The sequence below is a fragment of the Sinohyriopsis cumingii genome, chromosome 3 (genome assembly GCF_028554795.1).
Source record: "Sinohyriopsis cumingii isolate HCF-2022 chromosome 3, ASM2855479v2, whole genome shotgun sequence".
NCBI classification, from domain to species: Eukaryota; Metazoa; Mollusca; class Bivalvia; order Unionida; family Unionidae; genus Sinohyriopsis; species Sinohyriopsis cumingii.
Genome location: NC_142963.1, coordinates 46,496,755 through 46,523,873, shown reverse-complemented (window position 1 = coordinate 46,523,873; position 27,119 = coordinate 46,496,755). Strand labels below are relative to the sequence as shown.

At 35.8% G+C, this 27,119-nt stretch overlaps 1 protein-coding gene across 1 annotated transcript in view; it reads right to left on the bottom strand.

Moving 5' to 3' along the window:
• Positions 1-17,086: 17,086 nt before the first annotated feature.
• Positions 17,087-27,119, bottom strand: part of LOC149802796 (voltage-dependent calcium channel gamma-7 subunit-like) — a 114,585-nt gene continuing 104,552 nt past the window's right edge. The window contains exons 3-5 of the mRNA XM_089951313.1: positions 23,598-23,681; positions 22,574-22,708; positions 17,087-21,857 (exon numbers count right to left, since the gene is read on the bottom strand). Of these exons, the coding sequence (XP_089807439.1) occupies positions 21,520-21,857; positions 22,574-22,708; positions 23,598-23,681 (557 nt within the window). The 3' untranslated portion in view covers positions 17,087-21,519. The remainder of the gene's footprint in view (positions 21,858-22,573; positions 22,709-23,597; positions 23,682-27,119) is intronic.

The following is a 27,119-nucleotide window of genomic DNA, read 5'->3' as shown; positions in this document are numbered from 1 at the left end:
CAATAATTTACTTGCACGTATACACAACAATGAATTCTTTTGTAGTGGCAAAGACTGTTTGGAAATGATATGCAGCCCTGGGAAATGACGGTACTTCAGTGACAAGATGTTCCATCGCAAAGACGCAGAACTCATGCAGTCAATACTCAGGGACTGCACTGTTATCACATTGATATAAAGTTGAAAATTTGATACCAAGTTGCGGAGGCTGCCGAGTAGCAAAATATCTGGAATATGAGACGCTTCTCAAAGATGAAACATTATCATAGCGATGCAACCTCTTTTATGGCTGATGATTGGTATAATATTGTATGACATCCACTGCAGTGTAATTTGATAAAAAGCCACATCAGGTTAAGCACACTATGAATGGAGAGAATATCTGAATCGTAGTTCATGTTGAAGAATACAACTTTGACACATGGATGCAGTCGATGCAGAGGAGTATAACTAAAGTAAAGGAACGTTACAGCAGCACGTTACTTAGAATGTCGTAAGGTTAAATTGTAAATAAACAATTAGTCAATGATTTTCCTTATAATAGGACATGTGAATCAAACTAGATAATTTGCGCGAAAGTACGAGATAAGGATACGAAGCGGTACGAGAAAAGCGTGTAGTCGTTAATGAGGAAACCATGTTATTGCAGATGAGGCTTTTGTGCATGGTCCTCATATTGTGAAAGTTCCGGAGTTTAAGTTACACATGCGACCTCATAATCAAAATTACCGTGCAATCATCCCAAGCATGTACAAGCCAAGGATTATCCCAATCATGTGCAAGCCTTATATATTCTCTTTGCAGCTTCTCTCAGATATGCATGAATCATCGTTTCATTCGCGCAAACCACCCGCTTTAGAATGTGTATTACTCGTCCCTACTAAACAGCCACCTGATGTATCGCCAACTAAAAAAAATTATATGGCCTAGCGATTATGCAACATAAGTCCGCATGCATATTTACATGAGTCAATTATCCACACATTCACAAACACATACGCGATTATGACAGCAAATCTGACGATGGACCCTTTTTTGAAGCTTATTTAGGATACCCAAAAGAGCTTCAACATTCCTGCAATTGTTGTCCACTCGTCCTTTGAGCGTCGTCAGTTCCCTGCGTGTGGTTGTCACAGTACAATCGTGTGAAGGTGGTTCAGCAGCAAAAAATTCCCTTGTTACTTCATCGAATCCACCAATCTGGTTCCAAACATAAATCACAAGCTCAGCTATACACGTACGAAACTTACAGGTCTTCTACGGTTGGGAATGTCTATGTATGTTATATGTACTGGGTGCTGAAACTTCGCTAACGTGCGCGGATTTCTCCTTATATTCGGGTGATTTCGGATCTGCAACCTGCAGCCACGAATGAAATCGATGACTTCTTTACGCTGATTAGGATCGGAATGATTGGGAAAACCATGAAGAACTTGCGGAAAGGAACTCGCTCTGAACTTTTCCGGACAACGAAGAAAGAGTGCTTTATATGTTGATTTCCTTCTAGGCATTTGTGTCACGTAAGATATTCGATGTAGTAACTTTGCCCTACACTTGTTACTGCGAATTTTTGTGTACTTTTAAGTACCTGCTCATTCAGTATAAACAGATAATCAGCCTGATGAACTTCGTTGTGGGTCCTCACATCAAAATTATCAACGGTCAATATTTCTTTGTGGCTGTAGGTAACGAAACATTTGATTAGCAGCCATACTTTGGCAAGATTCCAAGTAATGTTTCAATAATTACTTCCCTCTTCTAATAACCGAGGGGAATGTAACATTTCGCTGAAAATTGCACCCCGTTTTTATTGTATCAATATGGTTTGTCTCCAAATACCTACTTTTCCCTGTCATGTATACCTACATTGTGTATCTGAATTTTGGTCCATTACTGTTGATTCTATTTTTAAATACAGATATACATAGGTGATTAAAAGTTTTAAATGTAGTCTTGATAATGAAACTGTCTGCAAATTTATGGTAATGTTCTAATGGAAAGGTTGAGTACTGCGACATAGGTCAGGTGAGTTGCATTTTGGCATAATTAGGGATTGTGTGGTTTAAAAGATTTGAGATGGAGTACGATGGTTAATGATTCGACAATCAGAACGTAGCACGTGTCCATCATGACAACAATCTCAGTCTGATCGGTAAAATATTGAATAAAGCTGCTCAACAACACTCTAACGGAGTTTGCAAACGCCTGCAATAATTCGAAAATTCCAAACTTGCTAATGGGAGCGGATTATGGGTGTAATCCCGTCTCATAAGAATGTATTAGACGAAACTGATAGCGAATAGTTAAAAAGAATGGAAGAATTTTAAAACAAATGTACCCGCAGCCGAGTATGACATGCGATAATAATTCGAAGCAAAAGAGATGTTCAGTATTATTGATATCAGGCTAAGGATTTTAATTAAAATGTGCGAATAGGATTACAAATACACAACACGTCTTGGTACTGTATTCAGAGTGAGGCCGTCTAGGAAACCGATGATAAACATGTGACTAATTACATCGATGCCAAGGACGACAACGCTTCCAAACCTGGACATTTAACAAGGGAATTATGGTGCTGTTCAGCGGCATACGTTAGCTCTTCGATGGGAAAAAATCGAAACATGTCTGAGCAACGTTGCTATTATCACGATGATTTTTTGACTAGCCAGATACACTGATGAATATGCAAGTGACCGTTGAGAACACTCTGATTTGCCACTTTCATATCGAGACCAGTTTGGAATCATCGCATTAGTGTGCCAAAATGACCAGTCGCGTCACGTACGTAGCGTCACTGTTTAAATCAGCCAGAGAATGTTTATGAAACTGCATTGTCAGGTTCACCAACGAATCTAAAGCGGATATATTAATACTAATAGGTATGCTGAATCAATATTGACTAGGTCAGGAAAAGATAAATCTAGTTGACTGATATTCACCGAAGACGCATGCCTCCGAGTAAAATTTCTTTTACGAACACGATTGAAAGAAGCACAAAGTAGAAGCGAAATCAGTGTACATTTAAATGAACATGGTTCTAAACCTTAGTAATGTGCAATCACAGCAGACTGGAATAATTTCCAAGAAGATATTTTCTACACTAGCATGGCGGTTGTACCAGTGAACAAACATACTTAGTTGAAAGTGCGTGTTCGCCTTGCACCTGGACAAGACCATCCGGTCGAGCAATACTTCACGGTGACAGTAGCCGATTTGTGATAGATTTTCAAAGCTGTCGACTTGAGAAAACAAATCGAAGCGGAGCATCAGCTGTGAAATGAAATCGTTAAGCTGTTTCTTGCGAATTACAAACACCTGAGTACTGTTGTGAATGCTGTTTGGGTATTCGTCGCGGAAGCAACCGTTTGAACTGGCATGGCTGGGATCGTGACCACACCGTCCACCATAGGTACATCGTTCGCAATTGTTGTTTGAGGCATATCGATAGTATCCGGTGTGGCTGTCGATAGATGAACAATAACAATTCATTGCGATTATATTCGCGAATACGCGACCATTTAGAAATTTTTGCTGTCGCCTAATTAAGGCTCATCACAATTGTCAAGCTGTACTTGCTGACCAATAAAGATAAAACGATTACAGTGGCGTTGGAAATAGAAAGCCACCGACGACTCCAACACAGATGAAACAAACGTGGTGAATGAACATTAACAGGCAACTGATAAGCAGGCAGTAAAACTCGAGTAAACGATTAACAACGTATACCGATATGCAGACGGCTTTGGCGACCACAGGCGAATTAGATTCATACATGCACTCGTGTGCCAATAATCCACAAAGAGAAAACTTCATGATAAACTACAACAGGCTAAATTTCTGTATAATGGAATTGGTCAGACAGTCCAAAACTCGTATTATTTATCTGCTCCGTTTTTGCGTGGTTGATTGCATTGAATGGCAGAATATGCAAATTTGTTTCGAGTATCGATGAACAAGAGAAATGGGCCTGAATTTCAATATACTCCAGCTATAGCATAACGAATTACACTTGGTAACCTAACGTGTCAGATCTTGTACTCACTTTGCTAAGTAATATTGGATTTGGCAAATCTTCGACCGGCATGCTGCCTTCAATCGGTTTCCAGAGCAACCGTACATCTAATATAATAAACCAGGTGTATCATTGCCATGGACAATGTAGCAACTTTAATTGGTAATGAAAATGGCATAATGGATCAAAATATTTTTTTTATAACCAACTACATCAGATCGTTTATAGTATGGGTAGGCCGCCCCTAGCGGTGCTGTCAAGAAGGACTGTTAAGTTACTGTCCTGTAATAACATCTACCAATTTCATTAGGTGTTATACTGGAATGCAATCACACACGCATACACACACACACACACACACACACACACACAAATATATATATATATATATATATATATATATATATATATATATATATATATATATATATATGCACACACACACACACACACACACACACACACACACACATCGAATCGCCAGCTTGTATAGAAGTCGTTTGGCATCATTTATAACAGTGTTAAGTCTATGTGGACATATTTTCCACACTCATATATATTTTTCATATCAGTTGCTTTATTCAGCTAAAGTTTTAGAGTAATATTGCTGTGTCTAGCGTTCTCTACTGATAAGATAGGAGTTCCCATTTCATCTACGCGGTCAGAAAGCTAATGACATCATTGTCGAAATATTAAGTTACTGTCTTAATGTTTCTCGTAATCCGGTGTGTTCTGCGTCAGTTGAATTATCCCGCTGAATATATATAACGATGTTGCCTAGATAACCTAGATGTAACCGGTGTAAATCTCACTTTGGTGGAAATAAAATGTCAGAAGTAAACAATAACAATAAGTTCATGTTTCTACTTCGTGAAACTATATCGATGTGATGAACGTACAGTAAACATTATTCGCAAAGGTATTGCAACATAGAGTGATGTGTGTGACATTACTATACTCACGTCAAACACCACTGATCATGAGCCCATCGAAGAAAGTAAAACATTTCACTGTCTTTGAACACAAAATAATACAGCAGCCATACTATATAGCTGAGAGCAATGTATCAATTTAATACAAGCTGCATCATTTAAAAACAAGGCAAGTATATGGTCTTAAGCAACAATGTAGCAACACCTACTTATATTATAATAATAATAATAATGATAATAATAATAATAATAATAATATAATCTCATGTTAGGGTTTGGACCGAGATAACGGAATCCCAGTCGAGGAGTTAAATTAGTTGTCGTCCCACGAGGCTGTGCGAGTGGAGAGACCAATAATGTAACTCCGCGACTGGGATTATCTTGTCTTGGTACAAACACCGACATAGAGAATATTTCTCACCCAGTTGTTTCCAAGTAAATTAAAACAACCCTGCACTCTTGAAATTTAGCAGATTCAGAACACGATATTCATCAGATACTATTAATTCTTCTCCTATGGTCATCAGGGTTGGTACTCTTTTATGAAAATCTGTTTAATAATCGATGTGCCGCGCATATAAAAGATAAAAGGAAAACAATCACAAAACTCGTTATAATTAGTGTGTGGTGGATGTATTGCACAATGAGCGTCTCAAGCCACATGCTTACGTTTATACTGCATATTAGACAAATATGTTAACGACAGAAAAAATGTGACCTCTTGACCCTAACTATTGCATATGAGAAAAATGAGAAAATATAAGGATGAAATCATTAGATATTATTATTGTATTATCTCATTTAACACTGGTCAACAGTGAAATCATTACTGACTTGAAAAGGCCCTAATCTGTAGTATTTTGGTGTGCCGAACACGAATATAACCGTGAAAAATTTGTATTGGCTCTCGTTTTGAAGATATTCATATACCTCATTTTCTATGTTTCACTGTGTAAATTTCTCCAGTAGGACTGCAGCAACATCCGGAATAATGATGTAACATTGCATAATACCATCATGCTCACATCATCCACAGTTGATTGCATCATTTTCTGATGCAATGCAATACTAATGCCATGCGGCTGCTGAAGTAAGTTGACGTCAGCAGTGTACTATACATGTGTAGGCCTATTATACTAATGCCAGGCGGCTGCTGAAGCTGACGTAAGCAGTGTACTATATAAAGCCCAATCAGATAGGTTCAGCATTTAAAATATTTTAGACGTTGTGCGAGACAGTTCAAGCTACTGTTACATAAAACTTATTATTTTATCCATTTACGTACAATAAAGAACAGTAATGCCTCGAAAGTGTGTTAATACCGCGGACAATTTTTGCTATATTTGTGGGGAAGTGACATTTGCCAACCAGAAGAAAAGTATCAATTCTCAAGTGAAGAAGGCATATCATCTTTACTTCGGATGCAAGGTTGGTGACCAAGACAAGCCTTGGGCTCCGCATATATGCTGTGCTACATGTACAACACAGCTTTCACAGTGGTTGAATTGCAAAAGGTCATCAATGCCGTTTGCAGTCCCAATGGTGTGGAGAGAGCCAAGCAACCACCTAAATGACTGTTACTTCTGCTTGGTTCCTCCTCTTTCCGGCGGAATAACGAAGCGAAAGAAGTCGAGAATAGTCTACCCAAACATTCCGTCTGCATTGAGACCAGTTCCACATGGTGAGGGACTTCCTATTCCAGAACCTCCAGCAGAATATTCTCTTGATTCATCTGACGAAGACAAAGGTGAGTCGACCTGTTCTTCTCCTGGTCCATCAGCATGCAGTGATCCAGATTTTCACTGTGGTGCATCATCAACCCCACACAGAATAACACAGGAAGAACTAAATGACCTGATTCGTGATTTGGACTTATCAAAGAACAAGGCAGAATTGCTAGGATCAAGACTCCAACAATGGAATCTTCTAGAAGAAGATGTCACAATTACTGCATATCGAAAGCGCCACCAGCAATTGGAGCCTTTCTTCAGAAAGGAAAGTAATCTGATATTCTGTTCCGATATTGAGGGCCTCATGAATGCTTTAAAAATCACTCATGACCCACAAGAATGGAGACTATTTGTGGACTCTTCGAAACTGAGTCTCAAGGCTGTGCTTTTGCACAATGGAAACATTCTTCTATCTATTCCAGTAGCGTATGCTGTCCACATGAAAGAGACATACGATAACTTAAGGCAGCTACTGAATTCCATTGAGTATAACAAGTACAGCTGGCACCTCTGTGGTGATTTGAAGGTAGTTGCCCTTTTAATGGGACTGCAGCAAGGATATACAAAATACATGTGTTTCTTATGCGAGTGGGATAGCCGAGCAAGGGAAATGCACTACATGAGGAAGGAATGGACTCACAGGCAGAATGTAGCCATTGGAGAGAAGAATATCCAACACCCAGCTCTGGTTGAGGCTCAGAAAATCTTGCTACCACCCCTTCACATCAAACTAGGTTTGATGAAGAACTTCGTGAAAGCCATTGACCGGACTTTGCCAGCATTCCGATACCTGCATGAAAAATTCCCTCGACTCAGCGAAGCAAAGATTAAAGAGGGAGTTTTTGTGGGTCCTCAGATTCGAGAGCTTTTCAAAGATGACCGGTTCAACAACTTGCTGGAAGGTGACGCGAAACAAGCATGGAATGCTTTTCGCCTAGTTTCTACAAACTTCCTCGGAAATGTTAGGGCAGAAAACTATAAGGAACTAGTAGAAGACATGTTGATGAAGTATAAGAAGCTTGGCTGCAATATGTCTCTAAAGATTCACTTCCTTCATTCCCATTTGGATTTCTTTCCTAGCAACTGTGGTATTGTTAGTGATGAACACGGCGAACGTTTTCATCAAGATATCGCAACAATGGAACAAAGATACCAGGGAAAATGGTCCACTACAATGCTGGCTGACTACTGCTGGACACTCCTCAGAGATGCTCCCGAACAGCTGTACAAGAGACAGGCGAAGAAATCTAAGATGTAGTCAATGACTTGATTTTTTATAGGTAGGCTATTACAGTTGACCTTTTACTATTGGAATGCATTTCGTTATGTAAACATTAATTTCTTGCAGATTACAAAAAAACTAGAGCCAATTTTGCAATTTGACTGTCATATTCGTGTTCAGCACATAAAAATTGATAAGAATTGACTAATTTTATTTCAGTAACATGACTTTTGTAAAAATTTGTTGTCCAGTGTAATTGATTGATGTCATATGAAACTGACAATAAATAATTGATATATTTTAAACAGCTAAGTTTTAATTTGTATCAGTTCTGATTTAGAAAATGTTCTATGGTAGGCAACGGTTGGATTCCGTGCAGTACAATATGCTTACTGGGTTCAGTCCTAACGAAGTTGGTAGTGACATCAGGAAATTTCTAATTCATGATTTTCTTGAAAATTTATATTTTCTTTTCTGGAATCATGGCAAGTGTTTATTTCTGTGGAATAGCATGTGGACTGATGAATGAACCACTATGGTTGGTAAGTGCAGGAGGTTTCATTTGCAACCGCCACAATCTATCTCCTTCAACAGGGGCGGATTGTGGTTGTTCAATAAAATTAGAAGAAACCAATCTGACTTAACATATGACTAGTTTTGCCGACTTGCAGTAGCTCTTGAGAGAATTTGGTTTTGTTTGGCCAGTGATGTGTATTACCTGTGTATCTGGAGTTCTCTCCAATAACTCGACTCTCTGTGTGTGTGTGTGTGTGTGTGTGTGTGTGTGTGTGTTTTGCATGGCGTTATCATAATTAGAGAGACCTAAGCTGCTTTATGCGTGAATTTCTTTTTGTTATATATTTGTTGCTGATGGTGGTTGTTATGGATTTTATAACTCCGTCAACTCCCACAGCAGAAGACATCGATGGTTTCTCTTTAAAAGTAGTTCCGACCGCGTGGACACAATGACTGAGAATACAAGTGTGACACAACCAGCCTGAGATAAGAAAAGTAAGGTTAGCAAAACACAAGAGAGAATAAGTGTATCATTAGTAGTTGTTCTTGTAGCCCCAGATAGTATAATTTTGCAATTATATAGAAATGGCGGTACTGATTGGCAGCATTAATATCATTAAGCTATGTTCATCGTATGTCGTAACGTTTAATGAAAGAGTTCTTGTGGAAAAGAAAAACACTGAATGCGATAAAAACGTTAACAACAACAACAACAACAGCCAGCTGGGTACAATATTTGTAATTTGTCTGTAACATGCCAGAAACCATATTGCGAAATAACACGTTATATGACAGAGACCTTAAACATCACCTCTGAGACCCAACAATGAATAATAATCATTTTCAAAGACCACCTACATTTTACCCTTGGCATTCATTGTATAATGTTTACTGAAGGTACACAACATAAACTAAGTGGATTTTAATTATTATATGCTGAATCTTGTAATTATTAAAGCGAAAGACCAATCACTCACCTGCACGCATGCCACAGACACTTGACAAGGTCGTATATTTGAAGTTTGACTTTTGAGTATAAAGTATACATGAATAAAGTGCAAATGGAAGGAACTGCAGAAAGGAAGAGGAAATATACAGTAAAATAGCCAATCCCTCGCTCAAACATTCATTCCCATGTAAAATCAAATGATAAAAAGAGGAAAGCGGTCAAAACTTTAAATGGTAAGTTTTATTTCAAAGAATAAATAATGAAACTCACCAAGCTTATATAAAGCATTAAAACATGCATCGGAATGGATAGCTTCCAGCACAGAATGAACGCACATGCATGCATGACCCTCAATCCATGTGAGTTTGCAGGTAAAACGTTTGCTATTGTGAGTTTAACACCACTTTCAGCACATGATAGGCTTCATTTGGAGACTAGTAGATAACGCCTCTTTTCCCCAAATGCTAAACATTATTATGTACTGAACAAAATAAGTACAGAAATTCAAGGATTATATTTTGGTGCATTATCTCTATATCCTTAAATCGTATGCAGACACGATAAAGCTGGGACAAATATTTTTTTTCTCCAAACACTAATCCCTAAATTCACAAACTGAGATCACGTATCGTGGAAAAGGGCTTAAATTATCAATCATTGAGAAGTATAACTATCCATCAGACACCTTTCCGATAATTAAATCTATCAAAAATCAAGTTTATTGTCTGCAGTATCTTGCAAATTGATTAAGAAACATCCAAGCTTCTAGGATAAATCATATTTCAGGGTAATTTTTCTTCATATTGTAGTATCATCCTAATAAAAATAAGAGATATGTGTACAACCTAGCATGAACACATATGCCAGGTCATACTCTATTTTGTTGGAATATGGCCAGGATACAAGAAACGATATCTTGAGATTGAAGTAATCTGGATTTTTTTGCACTTATGTTCCATAATATGATAAATATGAAGTATTTAAATTTGTGTTTGACTTCTAGAAGTTAACAGCTTTTGTTTCATCCTTTCAAAACGGCTATAACACTACAAATCGTACATTTATTAACAACATGATTTGATTTATGCAGATATAAATCAAGACGAAATCTAATGTCATTATTCTATTCTACGTTCTGCAAAGTTGTTTAAAAAAGGATTTTTCTATTTAAGCCACTTTTTAAACAAATGATGGTTAATTTAACAATGTTCACAAGCTTTGTAACATTTCTGGGTTCCAAGTAAATTTCCATGTGTGGCAGGTTTTCTGAATATGTCATACAAATACTTGATGTGTTAACCGTTTTGCAATTTTCATTTCACCCCTTCTCTTTCATATGCTTCCTTTCATATGCTGTATCACCCTGTTTTAAATATTGCACATATACATTAGCCCTTGTCAAACCTAACACGTCCTTAAATACGGCATATACAAGTAAGTACTTGTCAGGCCTGGCACGGTTTTAAATATTCCACTCAAATATAACCTATTGTCAGGCCTGACACATCCATAAGTGTTGCATAGAGACGTAATCCCTTGTCAGTCTTAATATGTCTATACGTATTGCATACAGACATAAGCCCTTGTCAGGCGTAATATGTGCATACGTATTGCATACAGACATAAGCCCTTGTCAGGCGTAATATGTCCATAACTATTGCATACAGACATAAGCCCTTGTCCGGCTTAATATGTCCATACGTATTGCATACAGACATAAGCCCTTGTCAGACTTAATATGTCCATACGTATTGCATACAGACATAAGCCCTTGTCAGGCGTAATATGTTCATAACTATTGCATACAGACATAAGCCCTTGTCCGGCTTAATATGTCCATACGTATTGCATACAGACATACGTCCTTGTCAGGCGTAATATGTCCATAATTACTGCATACAGACATAAACCTTTGTCCGGCTTAATATGTTCACACGTATTGCATACAGACATAAGCCCTTGTCAAGCATAATATGTGCATAAATATTGCATACAGACATAAGCCCTTGTCAGGCGTAATATGTCCATAACTACTGAATACAGACATAAGCCCTTGTCAGGTTTAATATGTCCATACGTATTACGTACAGACATAAGCCCTTGTCTGGCTTAATATGTCCATAAATATTGCACATAAAGGTAAGCCTTTGTCTAACCCGACACTGTTTTGTGAATTCTTTTATTGTATTGGTTTAATTTGGTAATTAATAAGGACCTACATTATTGAAAAGATTCTTTAGAAAGAGAAACGAGATGATGTGCCCGCAGCTATAGATTCAGTCGAATCGAGAAATTTGACCATCAAGGGTTGCAATTAAAGTAAAATAAATTAAATGAGATATACGTAACAATATTAATTATGTATGATATCAAGATTGATAATGTTTTCTTTTAGAAACTAAAACGAATGACGATACGTCCATTTCTTCTTGATGTTATACATAGGCACTTCTTTGTAGTTGTATTGTAGTGTTAGGCCACATACACTAACTTGCTAAGTAAACTTCTTGTTGTTGCTGCTGCTGTGGGGTTTAACGCCAAATTTTAGCACACGATAGGCTATACGTGGCGGCCAGTATTAATGGTGGAGAAAGAGCCAGGGAAAACCTTGGAAAGAACCAGTGACCCACGAAAAGCTACAGTCAATCTTTCTCACATACCCACATTTTTCGAATCCGAGACTCGAACCCACGCAGACAGAGATAAGATGGCAGTGATCCGTAACGGAGAGCTCTTTAGACCATTCGGCCAATTGGTGCCCTACACCTTGCAGTTGTAGTATAGTGTTATCCCACATACATTAAGTTGCTAAGAAGACTTACATTATATATATATATATATATATATATATATATATATATATATATATATATATATATATATATATATATATATATATATATATATATATATATATATAATTTGGTGTTTGGACCGCATGTTTTATATAATACTTTTTTGGCTGTTACTAAGTTTTCCGTAGTTGTTAAGAGAGTTGGGAGGCTATGAAGTGTATAGGTCTATAGTCTATGTGCATGGATCAGTGATTTCTGTTATAGTTCATTTCACACAGCATTGACAATTTTATCCTATCTGTAGCACAGTCATATTTCAGGTCAGCGTCATTAAATGTAGTTAACAGTATATAATTTGTTTCACACAAAGTATTTAAAACTAGTCAGGTAGCTTTAGCTACGTTTAATGACGCTGATCTGAAAAATGTACTGTACTAAGCCTGCATATAGATAAAACTGACCATGTTGTGTGGAACGAAATAGTACAATACCAAAAAGTTATGCGTTTGTATCTTTGTCTCTCTCGAAATGTTTTTGCATGGTGTGTTCTCAAAGATAGATTTAACTTAAGTTACTATGTTTTTGTTATGGATGTGTTGCTGTTGTTGTTGTTGTTGTTTGATTTTAGTACAACTACGTCAGGCAGAGCAGAAGACAACAAGGGTTTCTTTTATTAAAGTAATTCTGAGCGAGTGTACACCTTGACTGAGGCGACTGGTCTGAAATGACTAGACTGAGAAAAGAAAAGTAAGGTTAGCAAAACAGCTAGATTTTTCTGTCGCAAGAGTGATGAGTCAATTAAATTTCACCTAATCACTCACAAAGTAAATAAAGTCCGAAGGATTTTATGTAAACATTGTAAGCGATTAGGTAAAATTTACACATCAATAAAAACCCAACCATTATCATTTAATCCTTATTGTTCCAACTTAATTCTTTTCTAACATCAGATCAGCAGATTTAACCAACGAAACATTCACTTGTATTAGCCCTGTAACTGCGATAGAATGCATAGCCCTATCTTTGCTAGGCAAGATTCGTCGATTCCTTATACATTGATATGGGGTAGATAGTCATAGCGGGTCTGGCCATTGATACACTGTTATGATCATTAGTTTAATATATAAAAAGTGGTTGTTGCTGTTAAACTAGGAATATTCCTTTTTGTTTTAATTTGCGTTTGCGTATGGCACGTGTTGTAATAGCAACACCACTATTAATTAATACGCATTTCGATGTTTCAAAAGCGAAATCGTGTCCATTTTTAGTGAAATCCCTTGGTTGGCATATAACCCTAACGTTTATTAACCACTGCTGTAACATGTTGTCGAGATGAAATGCAATCATTTTCGAAGATTGGCTTCTAAAGCCTTCAATGTCTTCTTTGGCAAAAGGGGTGAGTGTTGAAGTGCAGGAAGGTCTGTTCAATTACATCGTTTTAACTTCTAATGGCCGATTTTAAGCTGTGGATTGTCTTTTTTTCTTTATCGGAAATCAGAGGAGCAGGTGGGTGAGAGCTTGTTGTTATTATTATTAGGGTGTAAGGCGTTGATATGGACAAAACTTCACATCAAATTGTCTGGTAACAGGGAAGAATGTATCGATGTGTAAAAACTTCCAGATCAGTACCAGTATAAATTGGAATATATATATATATCAGAGAAAAGGAGCTTAATTGATACGTTTACATGGTCACAACTTCAACCATTTTCTGCCATTCGTAATTACTTATTCATGATAGACATTCGTAAGGGTATATTCATTTATATGGAACTTAAATAAAGTAAAAATGTTTAGAACGCTATTTTATTCCGTTTTCTTCTTCATATTTTCCTACGACATTATTTGGGTTTTACTGCGATTTAGTTATTGAACGAAAGCAAAAGCAAATTATTGTCCTTTACGTTAGAATTCACCGGAACATTTTTCACACTAAGAAACATTAATTTAGTCTGAGCTCCGATCTTTTACTGAATTATTCCCACACTAATTTTTTGAAGACATTTATTGGATCGAACACAATTTTAGACTCTGTTGATTTGTTCTTGGCCGATGTTTCATTCTTAATTTCTTCTGCAAGCAGATGATGCCCAAACTCAATCGCTGTAAGTAGCATTATATATCTGCTGAGGGGTAATAAGGTTACACTAGCGATGAAATTCCAAAGAATAAAGGACAAGATATACTCTTCTTGATCTAATTTATTGTGCATAACGACATAACAAATTATATCATTTTCCTTGTATAATATGACTAGTCCCTTTTAATGAATTAGCATTCAAATAAAAGTAGACATTCCTTACTAAATCTACTGATCCCTTGCCAGATTTTAAAACATCCTTTGTACTCTTAAAAAAGACATATTTTGGGTAAAGTACAGCATGATCATTTATGGGAGTCATTAATCCATGACGGCAAGAATGGCAAAATATTAAACATTTTAATATTTTGCATTGAAACCTGAAAAGCTGTGACCAAAGTCCTAAATGCTTAATTACTTATTTCAAATGTACATTAGGTACCATGCAAGATTGTGTTATTAGCCTATCAAGAGTCCCTTTTTAGTATTGACTTGATTACACTGACTGAGTGCAACAGAGGAATATTTTTTTCAGAAAATACAGATGATACTTTGGCAATATATTACCCTGATGATGTTTCCACCTGTACAGTCGGGCTCCCACAAAAACAAATAAATGTCGCTGAATGAGTCTGTGATAAAACGGGTATGATAATCAATCTCTACAACAACTAAACCCGTTACTCTCAGAAATGAAGAATATCTTAACAAAACGAAATTCGACATTTCAAAGAAAGCTGTATTGACTAGTTGCCTTACTACATGTGTATGGGCTTACTTTTCACCCCAAACAGATTTGTCCAAAAGCAAAGCAGATGCTAGCGGTTCTGTCAAAGGAAGCAGCCTTATGGAATTTAAATTAACCAATACGATTTTACTGTTCAAATTAAGAGTATGTTTTTAAAATTATTTTTGATTCTATGATAAAACGAATTGCTTGCTAAGGGGCGGAAATGTGAGGATAGTAATTTAGTATATATATATATATATATATATATATATATATATATATATATATATATATATATATATATTGAAATTGTCAAAAAGCAGATTTCGCAAACATCTTTTAGGTGTTTTAAAACCTTTTAAAAATGCAAGTGCGGAAGATACCCATTGGCATATTGTATTTTTAAGACGCATTACATACTGACCGACGGTTGAAATAATGCTTTCGACGCGCTATCCACACCATTGTTATTTAACAATGAAGATATTAGATGATGCCTACCGCGTCAACTGGGTGACGAAATTTAAAGACATGAAATGTCGATTGGATGTTAGGTATATCTGGCTAAGACATTATGCTGGCGACAAACAACACTTGTTCTGACTCACTATTTTAGCAAAGAATGAGATTCTGCGTTCCAAAACATGCAACGATATATTCAAAGCTCGCATTAATATTTGCGTCGCAGGATATATCAAACTGAGTTAGAAACAAAGATATATCTATCTTGTGGAATATCAAATTTATTTCAGAAGTTGCTTGCTAAATTTAAGTGTTCAGGCCACATTCTGAAACAAGAGACAGGTAAACAATGTTTATTAGGTAGAATTTAAATTCTATCCGCCTATAGAAAAATAGTATTTCTCACCATTAACATCAAATTTTTAAACTTCCTAATGTGAATCTGCATGTGCCTAATTGTTTAACTGCTTAATTGTTATATATATATATATATATATATATATATATATATATATATATATATATATATATATATATATATATATATATATATATATCACGCACAGCCCATGCTTAATGGGAGAAGAAGAAAACCTAACAAAACCAATTATGATCCATTATTAGCATGACATTATGGTTACATATCACCAATCTTTGACTGCCATTCAGAATCAACGTCATTTACAAAACATTTTGCGCCAAATTATATTATTAACTTGTCTGTGTAATATGTCGATTGATTAGTGATTGAATTTTGTTACTATATTATATATTCGATTTAGCTTGTTTAGAATATTTCTTCTCTGACGATTGATATGTGTGAATGTGTCTGGATTATTCTGTCATGTTATAAGACCCGAAGTACATGACCTTATTAGTTGATCAATTCAAAACTTATCTCGTATTTTAAACGAGCTCCATTGCAAACAAATGACATTTGTAAAGAAAAGATTGATATTTATTTCACTTTTCTTGTATAGGATTGAAGTCTATATGTGACAGCTATGTGTATATGTTCTCAAGTATGGAGTCCGCAAACGTATTGTCCAATATTGCCCAATATTGTTGTTTTGTTTTCAAATAAAACGTTCTTCGTGTTTTGAAAATTGTAGGAATTGCAAAGTCATCGTGATACTGATATTAGTAGCCAATTGCAAGTTGGCAAACGTATCCCTTCAAAAATTACAATGTACGAAACAGATTAATTCCATATTCAACGCAAAGCACATTTTCAGTTGTCGTTATGTTAAAGCTGGACAATAACGTACTTTGTTTCAGATCTCGCCACAATCTGCCGAATAAACACAGGAATGCAATTTATAGTTAGAATTTAAATTGTCTCAGGACCTTTTATTTATTAACTGCTTTCGACATATATATGGTTAGAAGATCAATTTGGCATATACATTTTAAACTTTTTTCTTATATCTGTCTTAAAAGTTTCAAAAGGTACTCCAAGTCATTCATTATTAATGTTTAACGTTCGAAAGATTTTATTATTTCTGTTATTACCACCTGAAGATGATCCGTCATTTGTAAAATATTCAATACACATTTGAACACTATTTGATCTTCAGAGTTCAAATTAAATAAGTGAACACAAAGAGACGAAGACCAAAAACTAAAACTGTCACGAACAACAAACATATAATAGCAAGATTGGTTAAATTTTTATTTAAGATCTGCACAGGTGTATATAGTATCTTTTATAAAATTATTTGAGTTCAACACTAAACAGGTAGGTGATTACATTTCAGATAGGTATGGGAACATCAATTTAGCGTACATTTGTAAACCAGTCTCAGAAAATTACTTTCAAACTATGCATCACTTAACTGGTACGTGATCAATATGCTTACGATCTGCAGACAGGGATGCAATTATCCTCAAAAGAAAAGAAAATTATTTTCACAGGTCTCGGAAATAATCTTGTAGACACTTAACAGTGAGGTAAGTAATGCTCAACCTGTTGATGAAGAACCTCAGTATTGTTATTGTGTGGTTTGTATTACAATGCCAGTGAGTAAATGTACAGACACACAAACATATCAAGTCCCAATTGCACATTTCTTCAGTTACACTTTAAATGCATGGGCCGATTCCATCTAAAGAAGCTAGCCTCCTCCCCATGGTTTGTTTAATGAGGTTTACTATTTTCATCTGATACTAAAAGAACCCTTTTAAATATTATTGCATTCCTCAAAGCTTTAATATTGTATAATAACAGATTATACTATAAGCAAATTGATACTCCTAATAATGAAAATAGATACACAAAATTATTTAATTGCCAGATCCATGTATATATATATATATATATATATATATATATATATATATATATATATATATATATATATATATATATATATATATATTACGACTCTGGTCTTCCACCAAGTAACATACACAAGGGCGAAAACAAACTAGCATTGGAAATTCAATAATACATATTCCCCCTTAAGTTTAAAGTGAAAATTCAATAAGAAATTATGTTTTGCGAATCAAATCCCTTCCAGTTAAATATGTTATATCACTACAACTATTAAATGGGGTTCAAACTCCAGTTGACAAATAAAATGAAGGGCTGAAGGAGTTAATGTGCCTGCAGTCGTGAATGTAATAGTGTATCAATGGCCTGAAGTGTGATGGGGTTCTAACAGTCTTTCACTTAATCAATATAATACATTTAAACATGTCTTTGCCTGATTTCTCCATAATTCCAAACTGAATGTTCCTGTGCAAGAATATTTTTCAGTGCCTTGTAATTCCAGAGAATATTAATTTAAATAAACCCAAATCAAGAACTGAACACAACAATAAGAAAGATTCTGCTTCTGGTGTTATCACATAGACCAACACTTTTTCAGATAAACAATATAGCATAAAACTAAGTTGAAAAATAGTGCAAGGAATTATGTCCAAACTTCATTTTTAGAAACTTCTCTTATAAAGAGGTAAAATATGTTACTAAAATCATACAAAGGGTATGGCAAACATCAGGTGCAACAGGTTGCTCATTAGGGAATTCGAATACATTTCACACAGACCCAAATAGAAATGTTATCTTTCTTTATAATAATCATATCATTAAACCCATACCCCTAGAGAAATAATCACTATGTATCATTTGTTCACAAAATAAAAACAATATCAAAGTCGACAATCAGTTAAATAATGAAGTTGATTTTGAACAAGGTCAATTCCAAACACACACACACACACACACACTTATATATATATATATATATATATATATATATATATATATATATATATATATATATATATATATATATATATCCGGTTGATAGTTTCAGGTTGACAAGAAAGTAACCGTAAACATGGTAAGACGTGATAAAATATACCCAACACTGAAGCGTATACTGTTAATTATTATTCTCGAACGTATTTTCATGGACCATTTCAATTGATGGTGGTCTACTTACTAATATGTCCTACTTCTGAATGTGCCGTTAAATAATAATTGTAATGCGCACTGAATAAATGCGATATATGTAAAGAGGTTAACATCTAGCATTATTTTGTTCTAAAAGTACAAGCACACAATTTATGGTTTAATGTAGCCATTCTTTCCTTTCCAGTACTATTGATGAGACTCTTCATTTTCGCAATGTTCAGGTTCTCCTAATCCGCGGTCCGCTTGAAAGGAGATCGTGGACTACCGGTTGTTTGCGTACCACAGTTAAAAACACTCTTCGCGTTTAGTTGTGGCAAAGCACCTCAGATTAATAAGGCCTTAAATATATGATTAAATATATGGAAACCAAATAATCAGTTACAAAAATGTATTGGTGCAGTAACCTTTCCTTCTATACTTTCCAAATGTCACATTGTACAATGTATATGTATGTGTTAGATTAAATTTACAAAGCGGGAGTAGAGGCAATACAAGTTGAATGGCTAAATATATTACGATTCTGGTCTTACACCCAGTAATATACACAAGGGCGAAAACAAACAAGCTTTGGAAATTCAATAATACATTTTTGTTTTCGATCTCTGTCAACAGTCTTTCTGTACCTTACATTTAGGTGAATGATGGACTAACTTAAGGTAGTTAACATAAGATTCCAGAGAGACTGTACCATTTAGCTTACACAGCCATCAATGACATCACTGCCTGCGCAGCCGACAACTTCATCGGTAAGAGTCGTGATTTTCGTACACCTAGGTTTGTAGAATGTCTGTCTTGAAGTTTGGAACATTTACACTGTGCATTCACAGCACTTTGTTATGTTGTGACAAGTCAGCATTAGACCACATATGGTTGATTTTATTTACAATCTGTCCAATTTAGTCCATAGATAAATTATTTGCTTTAATGAAAAATAGATGCCATTAATAGCATGACACTGGATTTCTTTATGGTAAAAATTGTGGTGCGGCTTTGGTAAGGTGTAACATATAATAACATACGAGTTTCAGACTTCCATGAGGAAAACTACTGAATTATATATGAAGAACCGTTTTTTTTTATAATAATACATACTGCAAATGTGTTCTATTAAAATAATGTACATACTTCATAGAATATTCTGTCAAAACATCACGGTAAGATTCAATTAAACAAAATACGACAATAACACATTATCTCGCCACCATACCAACACATTGATCTAGGCAACAACACACATGTTGACAGCAACTAACACGAAGTAGACGTTGCAGCTGCATATCAGAATATGATTACACAAGTAGGTGCAATCGTAAAATTCAAGCGACCTGGTACAATAATATGTATGACTTTGGCCAAATTTAAACGGTTCACCGTGAACAGAACGGTTGTTTTGTATGGATGTCAGAACTGTTGATCAATTGTATTAATTTTACCAATCATATAATATTTTATATGCACATAAAATATGAAACGAAACGAGAAGATGATGCCACCGCTTTAGAAACAAAAATAAAACGTTGATAAAGCTCAATTAGTTCACTTAGATAAATTAGGATTATATAGAAGCCTTTGTCAAGGAATATCGATTATCTAGTAAGTCAATAACCTTTAATGAGTGGCTAATTATCATCATTTTCCTTGCAACCCTTGTCGCTATCCTCTCTTTATTGCAGACTTATACAGACACATAAATGCAGATATACATACAACATAGACATAAAAACAAGCCGATTGGTTGATACATAGCTAGCTACATTAATCAAACGAGCGGGATGGATATGACCAATGACATAATGTTTTAAGTTACACAGTTATGTGTCATGTTACAAGATAAAGCCTGCTAAATATTCTGCCTAACGAGGCTCATTATTTTGGTATTCTAATAACTTCTATGTCGGTATTTCAATTGTACAATGGTGCATGGTCAAGAGGAAAATATGGATATGAAAGCATCTCGAAATTCCCTAATTTTCCAGGGCACATTATATATGTAGATTGTTGCAAGATCCTGTGCTATTGTTGTCATAATATATCATGAGAAATATATCTTGAACAACAAAAGCATATAGTCCACAGACATCCGCCCCGGAAAGAATACATATAAATTACACTGTACTAATGTTGAAAAGAAATATATACCCTGTACGCAAAAAAAGCGTCCACGATTGCAGTGTTCAGGAAAAATTAAATGAGCCTGGTCATTATTTGCATTGCGAGCCCATTAATATACCAAGACTCTTACATTCAGTACAATATAATTTTAATCAACACCGAGTTAATAGTTCATCAGTGAATATGACATATAAAATAAAAGTAAGTACGCTTGTAAAATGCTAATGCATAAAATTCATTAATTTGCGATGACTGAGATTTTCCTTAAAGTGTGACTCTTATAAATACTTGAACATCACACGTTTCATATAAACCTCCAGTTACTCCTACATTCGCTTAGCATGACAAAATAACCAATACGGAGGAAAGCCACGTCGCAAAGCATCCGGTGGTTCATGAAGCATATGCCTCCAGAATATTCCAGAATTACGCAGCACGGGAAAAGCTATTAAATGCCATGAAAGTACACCTCGCTTACTCAAGCACTACGCCTATTTCAAAGGTCAAGAATTTAATAACAATGTCAGAAGTGACAGCAGTATAATTTAGTATGTGTCACCAAATAAGTGTTGTGTGAGAAGTTCCCTCGGGTCGTTCTTTCCCCGGGTTTAGCTTTTCGTCCAGTCCTGGAATGATCATCATCATGCTTTCCACGTTTTTTCCAGTAGGTGCAAGATAAACCTTTACAGATATCACAGCTGAAATCTCCTCCATTATAAAAGAAATTCCTATCAGAAAGAACGACCAGTCATAGGCGTATCTAAAACTTTGGCATTCTCTTGTTCCTTTTGCTGTTCCCATTTCAATTGGTACCTTGATATTCTTTGGCTGATGTGATAGTTCATCATTAATGCTAGAGATGTACACAATCACACCAATGGAAAGGCACATACCTGTTGCATGAAAAAGTCAGACAATAAATACTAAAGTGGGATAAGAAAAAAGGCGAATCAAAGAGGATATTCTAATCATCAAGAACTATGTCGCTTCCAATACGGGAAAAGAGTTGTTTCTTAAAGCACGATTCACGTGCCTGTTTTAAATATCAATACATATCGATCATTTTGTTTTACTTAGGTTCATTAGGTACATGTTTGATGTATTGACATCATACACGTCATGACACTGAAGAACGCTGACAACCCGTTTTTTACCCACTATGGAAAATATTTAAAAGAACACTAAGTTATGGGAGTTAGACAGTGCAAAAGATAGAGCAGAATTAAAGCCTCTTTTTGGCATCCCTTGATTTAAGTTGAAGTTTTGATCAAATAAAGAATACTCGTACATTATGTAAAGGGTCAAATGGATTAGAGATCTACTGAATAACTGTTTCTCATTAATGTTTACATTTCCTAAGTTTCAACTTGGTACATGATGTAAATAAAACCGAGTTATCAGCACACACACACACACACACACACACACACACATATATATATATATATATATATATATATATATATATATATATATATATATATATATATATATATATATTTCTATGACACAATATATACCTCTTGATAAATAGATTAACGTCATTTAGAAACGTCTATCATAATAAACATTTAGCTTAAACACAATAAGTAAAATTCCCAGAAATTACCAGAAAGAATGTAAAGTACTGCGGAGATAATCATCTTTTTGTCTTTGCGATAGTTTCCTAAGATGCTGAATATAAATCCAGATAACGTCAGTACAACTGCAGCCACTGGGAGAGGAAACTGAGCTCTCGTGGCCTCTGTAAAATAGGAAAGTACAATTACATGTTTTGATTACGTATAAACAGTTTCATGCAGCAGTTCTACTGTTGTGATATGCAGTAGGTACAAAGCAACTCATTAGTGATTATAGGATCCAAGAGTCAAATAAAAGTTCTTTATAACACACTACGGATGAACTATTTAATTACAATCGAATAATTTGGAAATGTTGTAAAACGTAGGACAAAATGTAGTAAAATGTGCATTATCTGTGTTTCAAATTGATGACATCCATATGTTACAAATCAAATTTATGGAAAACATGATTACGACTACAATTATTGCTATTTTTTATAAGCAGATATAATGAGATATAACTACCTACCTTCTTCCATCATACTTGTTGAATAATCATATTTACTTATCAGCATGTGAAGTGTAACATGAACAATGCCAGTAACTACATTTAACCATAATATCAGTTGAGGAATAGGACATGCATAATGTTTTTCAAGACGTTTTTTTGTCTTTCTGCGCTTTATATCAATTTTAAATATAGCAGTTTTGTAGCAATATGATATAGTAGTCGTAAAATAGTCCAGAATTTAGCATGATGAACCCGATAAATATAAGAGAAAGGAACGTATCCTTACGCCAAAATGCGCATAAGGAAAAGGTCTGAAACTCAGGCCATTTTTAAAACTGAAATGAATGAAAATCAAATTGCGTTGGTACCCTGACATAATTCCATTGTATCAAATGGCAGGTTCTTTATTGATGCATTTTCTTATTAACTTTATCAAATCTGATTCAGTAAGTTTTGTTGTTTGTCGAATTTGCAACATATATTTATCCCTACAATGTTTACACATATCTTTAGCTATCCTGGCATTGCATTAAAACATAAAAAAGTGTTGAATACTTAACCAGTCACAGCGCCCGTCATCCACTGTCCATCTACCCGCTCCCTCTTAAGTCCTTCTGACAATCCCACATCTACACAGTTCGCTCCTGAAAGACTCGAAATGTGAGAATCGTACTGGTAAATGCAACAGTCCTGGACGGAGTATAATAACACCTTGGCATATCCGTTTAATTTAATCTCTTGCGTGGAACTAAATTTATGTCGATAGGTCACATGCTTTACGTTTGCTGCTTTTAAAAGAAATTTACATTTTTGTGTGCCTTTCCCTGATATGGCAATAATTTCGGATTATTTCTGGGAAATGTGCTTTCTTATAAAGAAGACATACAGATGTAAATTAAATATTTTGTTTCCAGCTTTGCGAGATTTAATATTATGCAACATATTAAAACTATATTTATCTGTTCGTGTACAAAGGAAATCATATTCTACATAACAAAACCCACTGAAATATAGAAATGCAAACAATAAGAAATATGATAAAGTCAGACGTTTATACACATGTTACGGATGCACTGGATACATTTCTATTTTCTGTTTGCTATTTCTTCTATCGTATTATATACGTCGGATGTCATACCTATTATTGTTCAATTTTTACCAAAACCATACTTTGGGTTCTCGATATGGAGACGTTAATTTTTGAGGAAGTGTCTGTGTGAGTGTCTGTGTGTGTGATTCGGATTTTTAGTGTAACTTTACAAATGTTCAGTCATATCGCTAATGTGTCTAAAGTTTGACAGTTTAAAGTGATATCTAGCACTGGGGCGTCATGCCACATCCAGTAACATTATCCTGATACCAGGCCGACCACTCCTAACATTAATCGCTTAATACTGCGCGCCTAGAGACGCAGTTTTAAGTGCCATTTAATAAGTCTTTGGTATGACATGACCAGGGGTTCGCACTCGCGACCTCCTAGACCCTAGGAGGACTCTCTAACCACATAGGTTGTGGAAGTATATTAATAGGAAGTACCAGTTTTATACTTTAGATTAAGTTCTGAGTCTGAATTAGTAATTTGAGTATCCAGTGTACGAGGTCTGCAGTCGAAACACCGGTGTATGAAGTCTGCAGTGTGTCAAAGCAGTATTACGAATTTGATTTCAAAATGCCATCAATTTCAAAATGATCTGAGCGTTCTCTTATTTCCAGAAAGAATATTTCATTATATTTGTTAAGATCTTCAGATCGTATATAGAGTTATGTCCGCAATGATGCAGTGTAATCTCTACATTGCATTTGCTTTTCAGAGTTAACTATAAATATTATATGCAAATTTCAAGGCCACTGAGAAAGTTGGTCAGTTAATATGTACAAAGGGTTTCTTTATCGTCTGTACGTCGAATTCAACCTGATGTTTAAGGTTTATATATATATATATATATATATATATATATATATATATATATATATATATATATGTGTGTGTGTGTGTGTGTGTGTGTGTGTGTGTGTGTGTTTAGTTTTTTCTAGTCTGAACAAACCTGTAGTAGTCTACCGGAGGCCAAAAGTCCTCAAGGACATCCTATTCAGGGCGAAGCTAACATTAATCACTAATGAAGACCACCCTAAAAAATATGGCCCCTATATGGCCCCTATGGCGATAAAAGGTGTTAAACCTATCAACGTATGAAATAGACCAGGACATTGTCTAGCCCAGTGACTTGATAAAAGCTAAACATACATGGTCCAAACAAAACGTGCAAAACAGAGAATTAATTTATCTCATCACATGTAAGATCTGTACCTTCAGTATGTCGGAGCAACTGAAAAGCTACACAAAAGGATCAACCTTCATAGATCTGACTGGATGACAAACAAACTGTACAGACGCCCGGTCGCAGAACACTTCTCTCCTGGTCACACTTTCAGTGATATAACACTTAATGCTATTTCTCACAACCCGTATTGCTCTGGTGTTTAGGAAAAGGTATCGTGCCTTTCAAGAGTTCAAATATCATTCGCACACGGTATCGATAACGACTTTTGAGATTGCTTGAATGAGGTTTCTTCGCATGGGTCGAGAGGCTTTGGACAGGACGGACAACATATCCCCATCTTTGACAAAACGAGCAGGAAGCACTTTACTTTGGGGTTAGAAGAGGGATGGCTTCTGGGGGTGACATCTTTGAGTGTTTAGGAGCACAAAAACACTGATTCCCATTCTTTAACCTTTGGGTTTTTTTTTTTATACTGGAATGCTTCGCCACTGATTGTCTTCACGTCGTATCATCTTGATGACAGGCATCACACGTCGTGGAGGGGTTCGCAACGAACTAAATCAGGACAGTGTTTGATTGGCCAAATCCAGTAAACTATGTAACATGTCCTATTTATGATGGAATTTGATTTTGGAAGCATGCCGGTTGTGAGCAGCACCCACTGCAGCTCAAGAAGATGATAGTGTCACCGCTGTAGGATACGTTTTTGGATACGTGAGTTTCCATTGTTTCATCAAATGAGAAATAACGCGTGTTAAATTAGGTTTGCTGTCATCACAAATAATGGAGAAGTGGAAGAACCTGAGGCTACAGGAGACGCTGTCAAGCAGGTCGTGTTATGCGAATGTAAGGTTGTGGCCTGGCCGATATGTCTCTCCTGTGGGAAGAAACTGTGGTTTGTGAGCTGTTTTTCCTGGCAACTTTTCTTTTCCTTTCGTGTGGGATTTTCTTTTTCTGGGGCTGTAACCTGGTCTTGACACCGATGCTCTTTTTCTTCTTTAGGGTTCGTTTTGCATTTTTGGGAGTGGCGTTTTTGAGGAGAACGTTGGGGGCATTATGATCTCATTTAAAGATTGAGCGAATTGTCACACCTCCTAGAAAACCGCTGCCTCAAGGAATTAAAATTATTTTCTTTTTGGTTTGAGTGTCAACGCGGGGTCAGCCAGTTGCGGCAGGGCTACTTTGTTTCTGTGCAAAACGCGTTTGGTTTGATGAATGTGAATGATGCCTTTCAGTATTTTACTTGCTGTCACCGTAAACCATCGTAAGACTTCTTTGAGACTGTCTTCTATGTCACGAGCACGTACTTGTGAATTTTTTCGCGACTGATGCCGTAAAAGGTACGAATCAATTTGAGGGGAGGATGAAACTGCAGGGACGTTATGTTGACGCTGTGTAAGACATTCCCAAAGTGACCAATGTTTGTATAGATTGTTTTGTTAAGTCAAAGACTGGGACGTGTACACGATAGGCCCTCCGTCTTCGCACCAGTGGTGAAACAGATGGGTACGAAATCGCAAATAATCGGGGTGGATGGGTTTTAAATCCTCGAGTAAATTGGCGTGTGGGGTTTGAGTGGCATCGTCATACTCATGAGTTCACCAAGGCGTTCCTAACTGTTTGGCTACGACTTGCACTTGCAATTTATATCTAGGGATTTTAAATAAGACCACGTAATGAGCAATGAGACTGATGCTGGGATAGGCTTTACGTTGTTGACACAAATTTAGGGTAATGTAAATGACACTGGCATTACAATGATGATCTCTGCGCGTAACCCAATTAACTTTCTACTTCGTC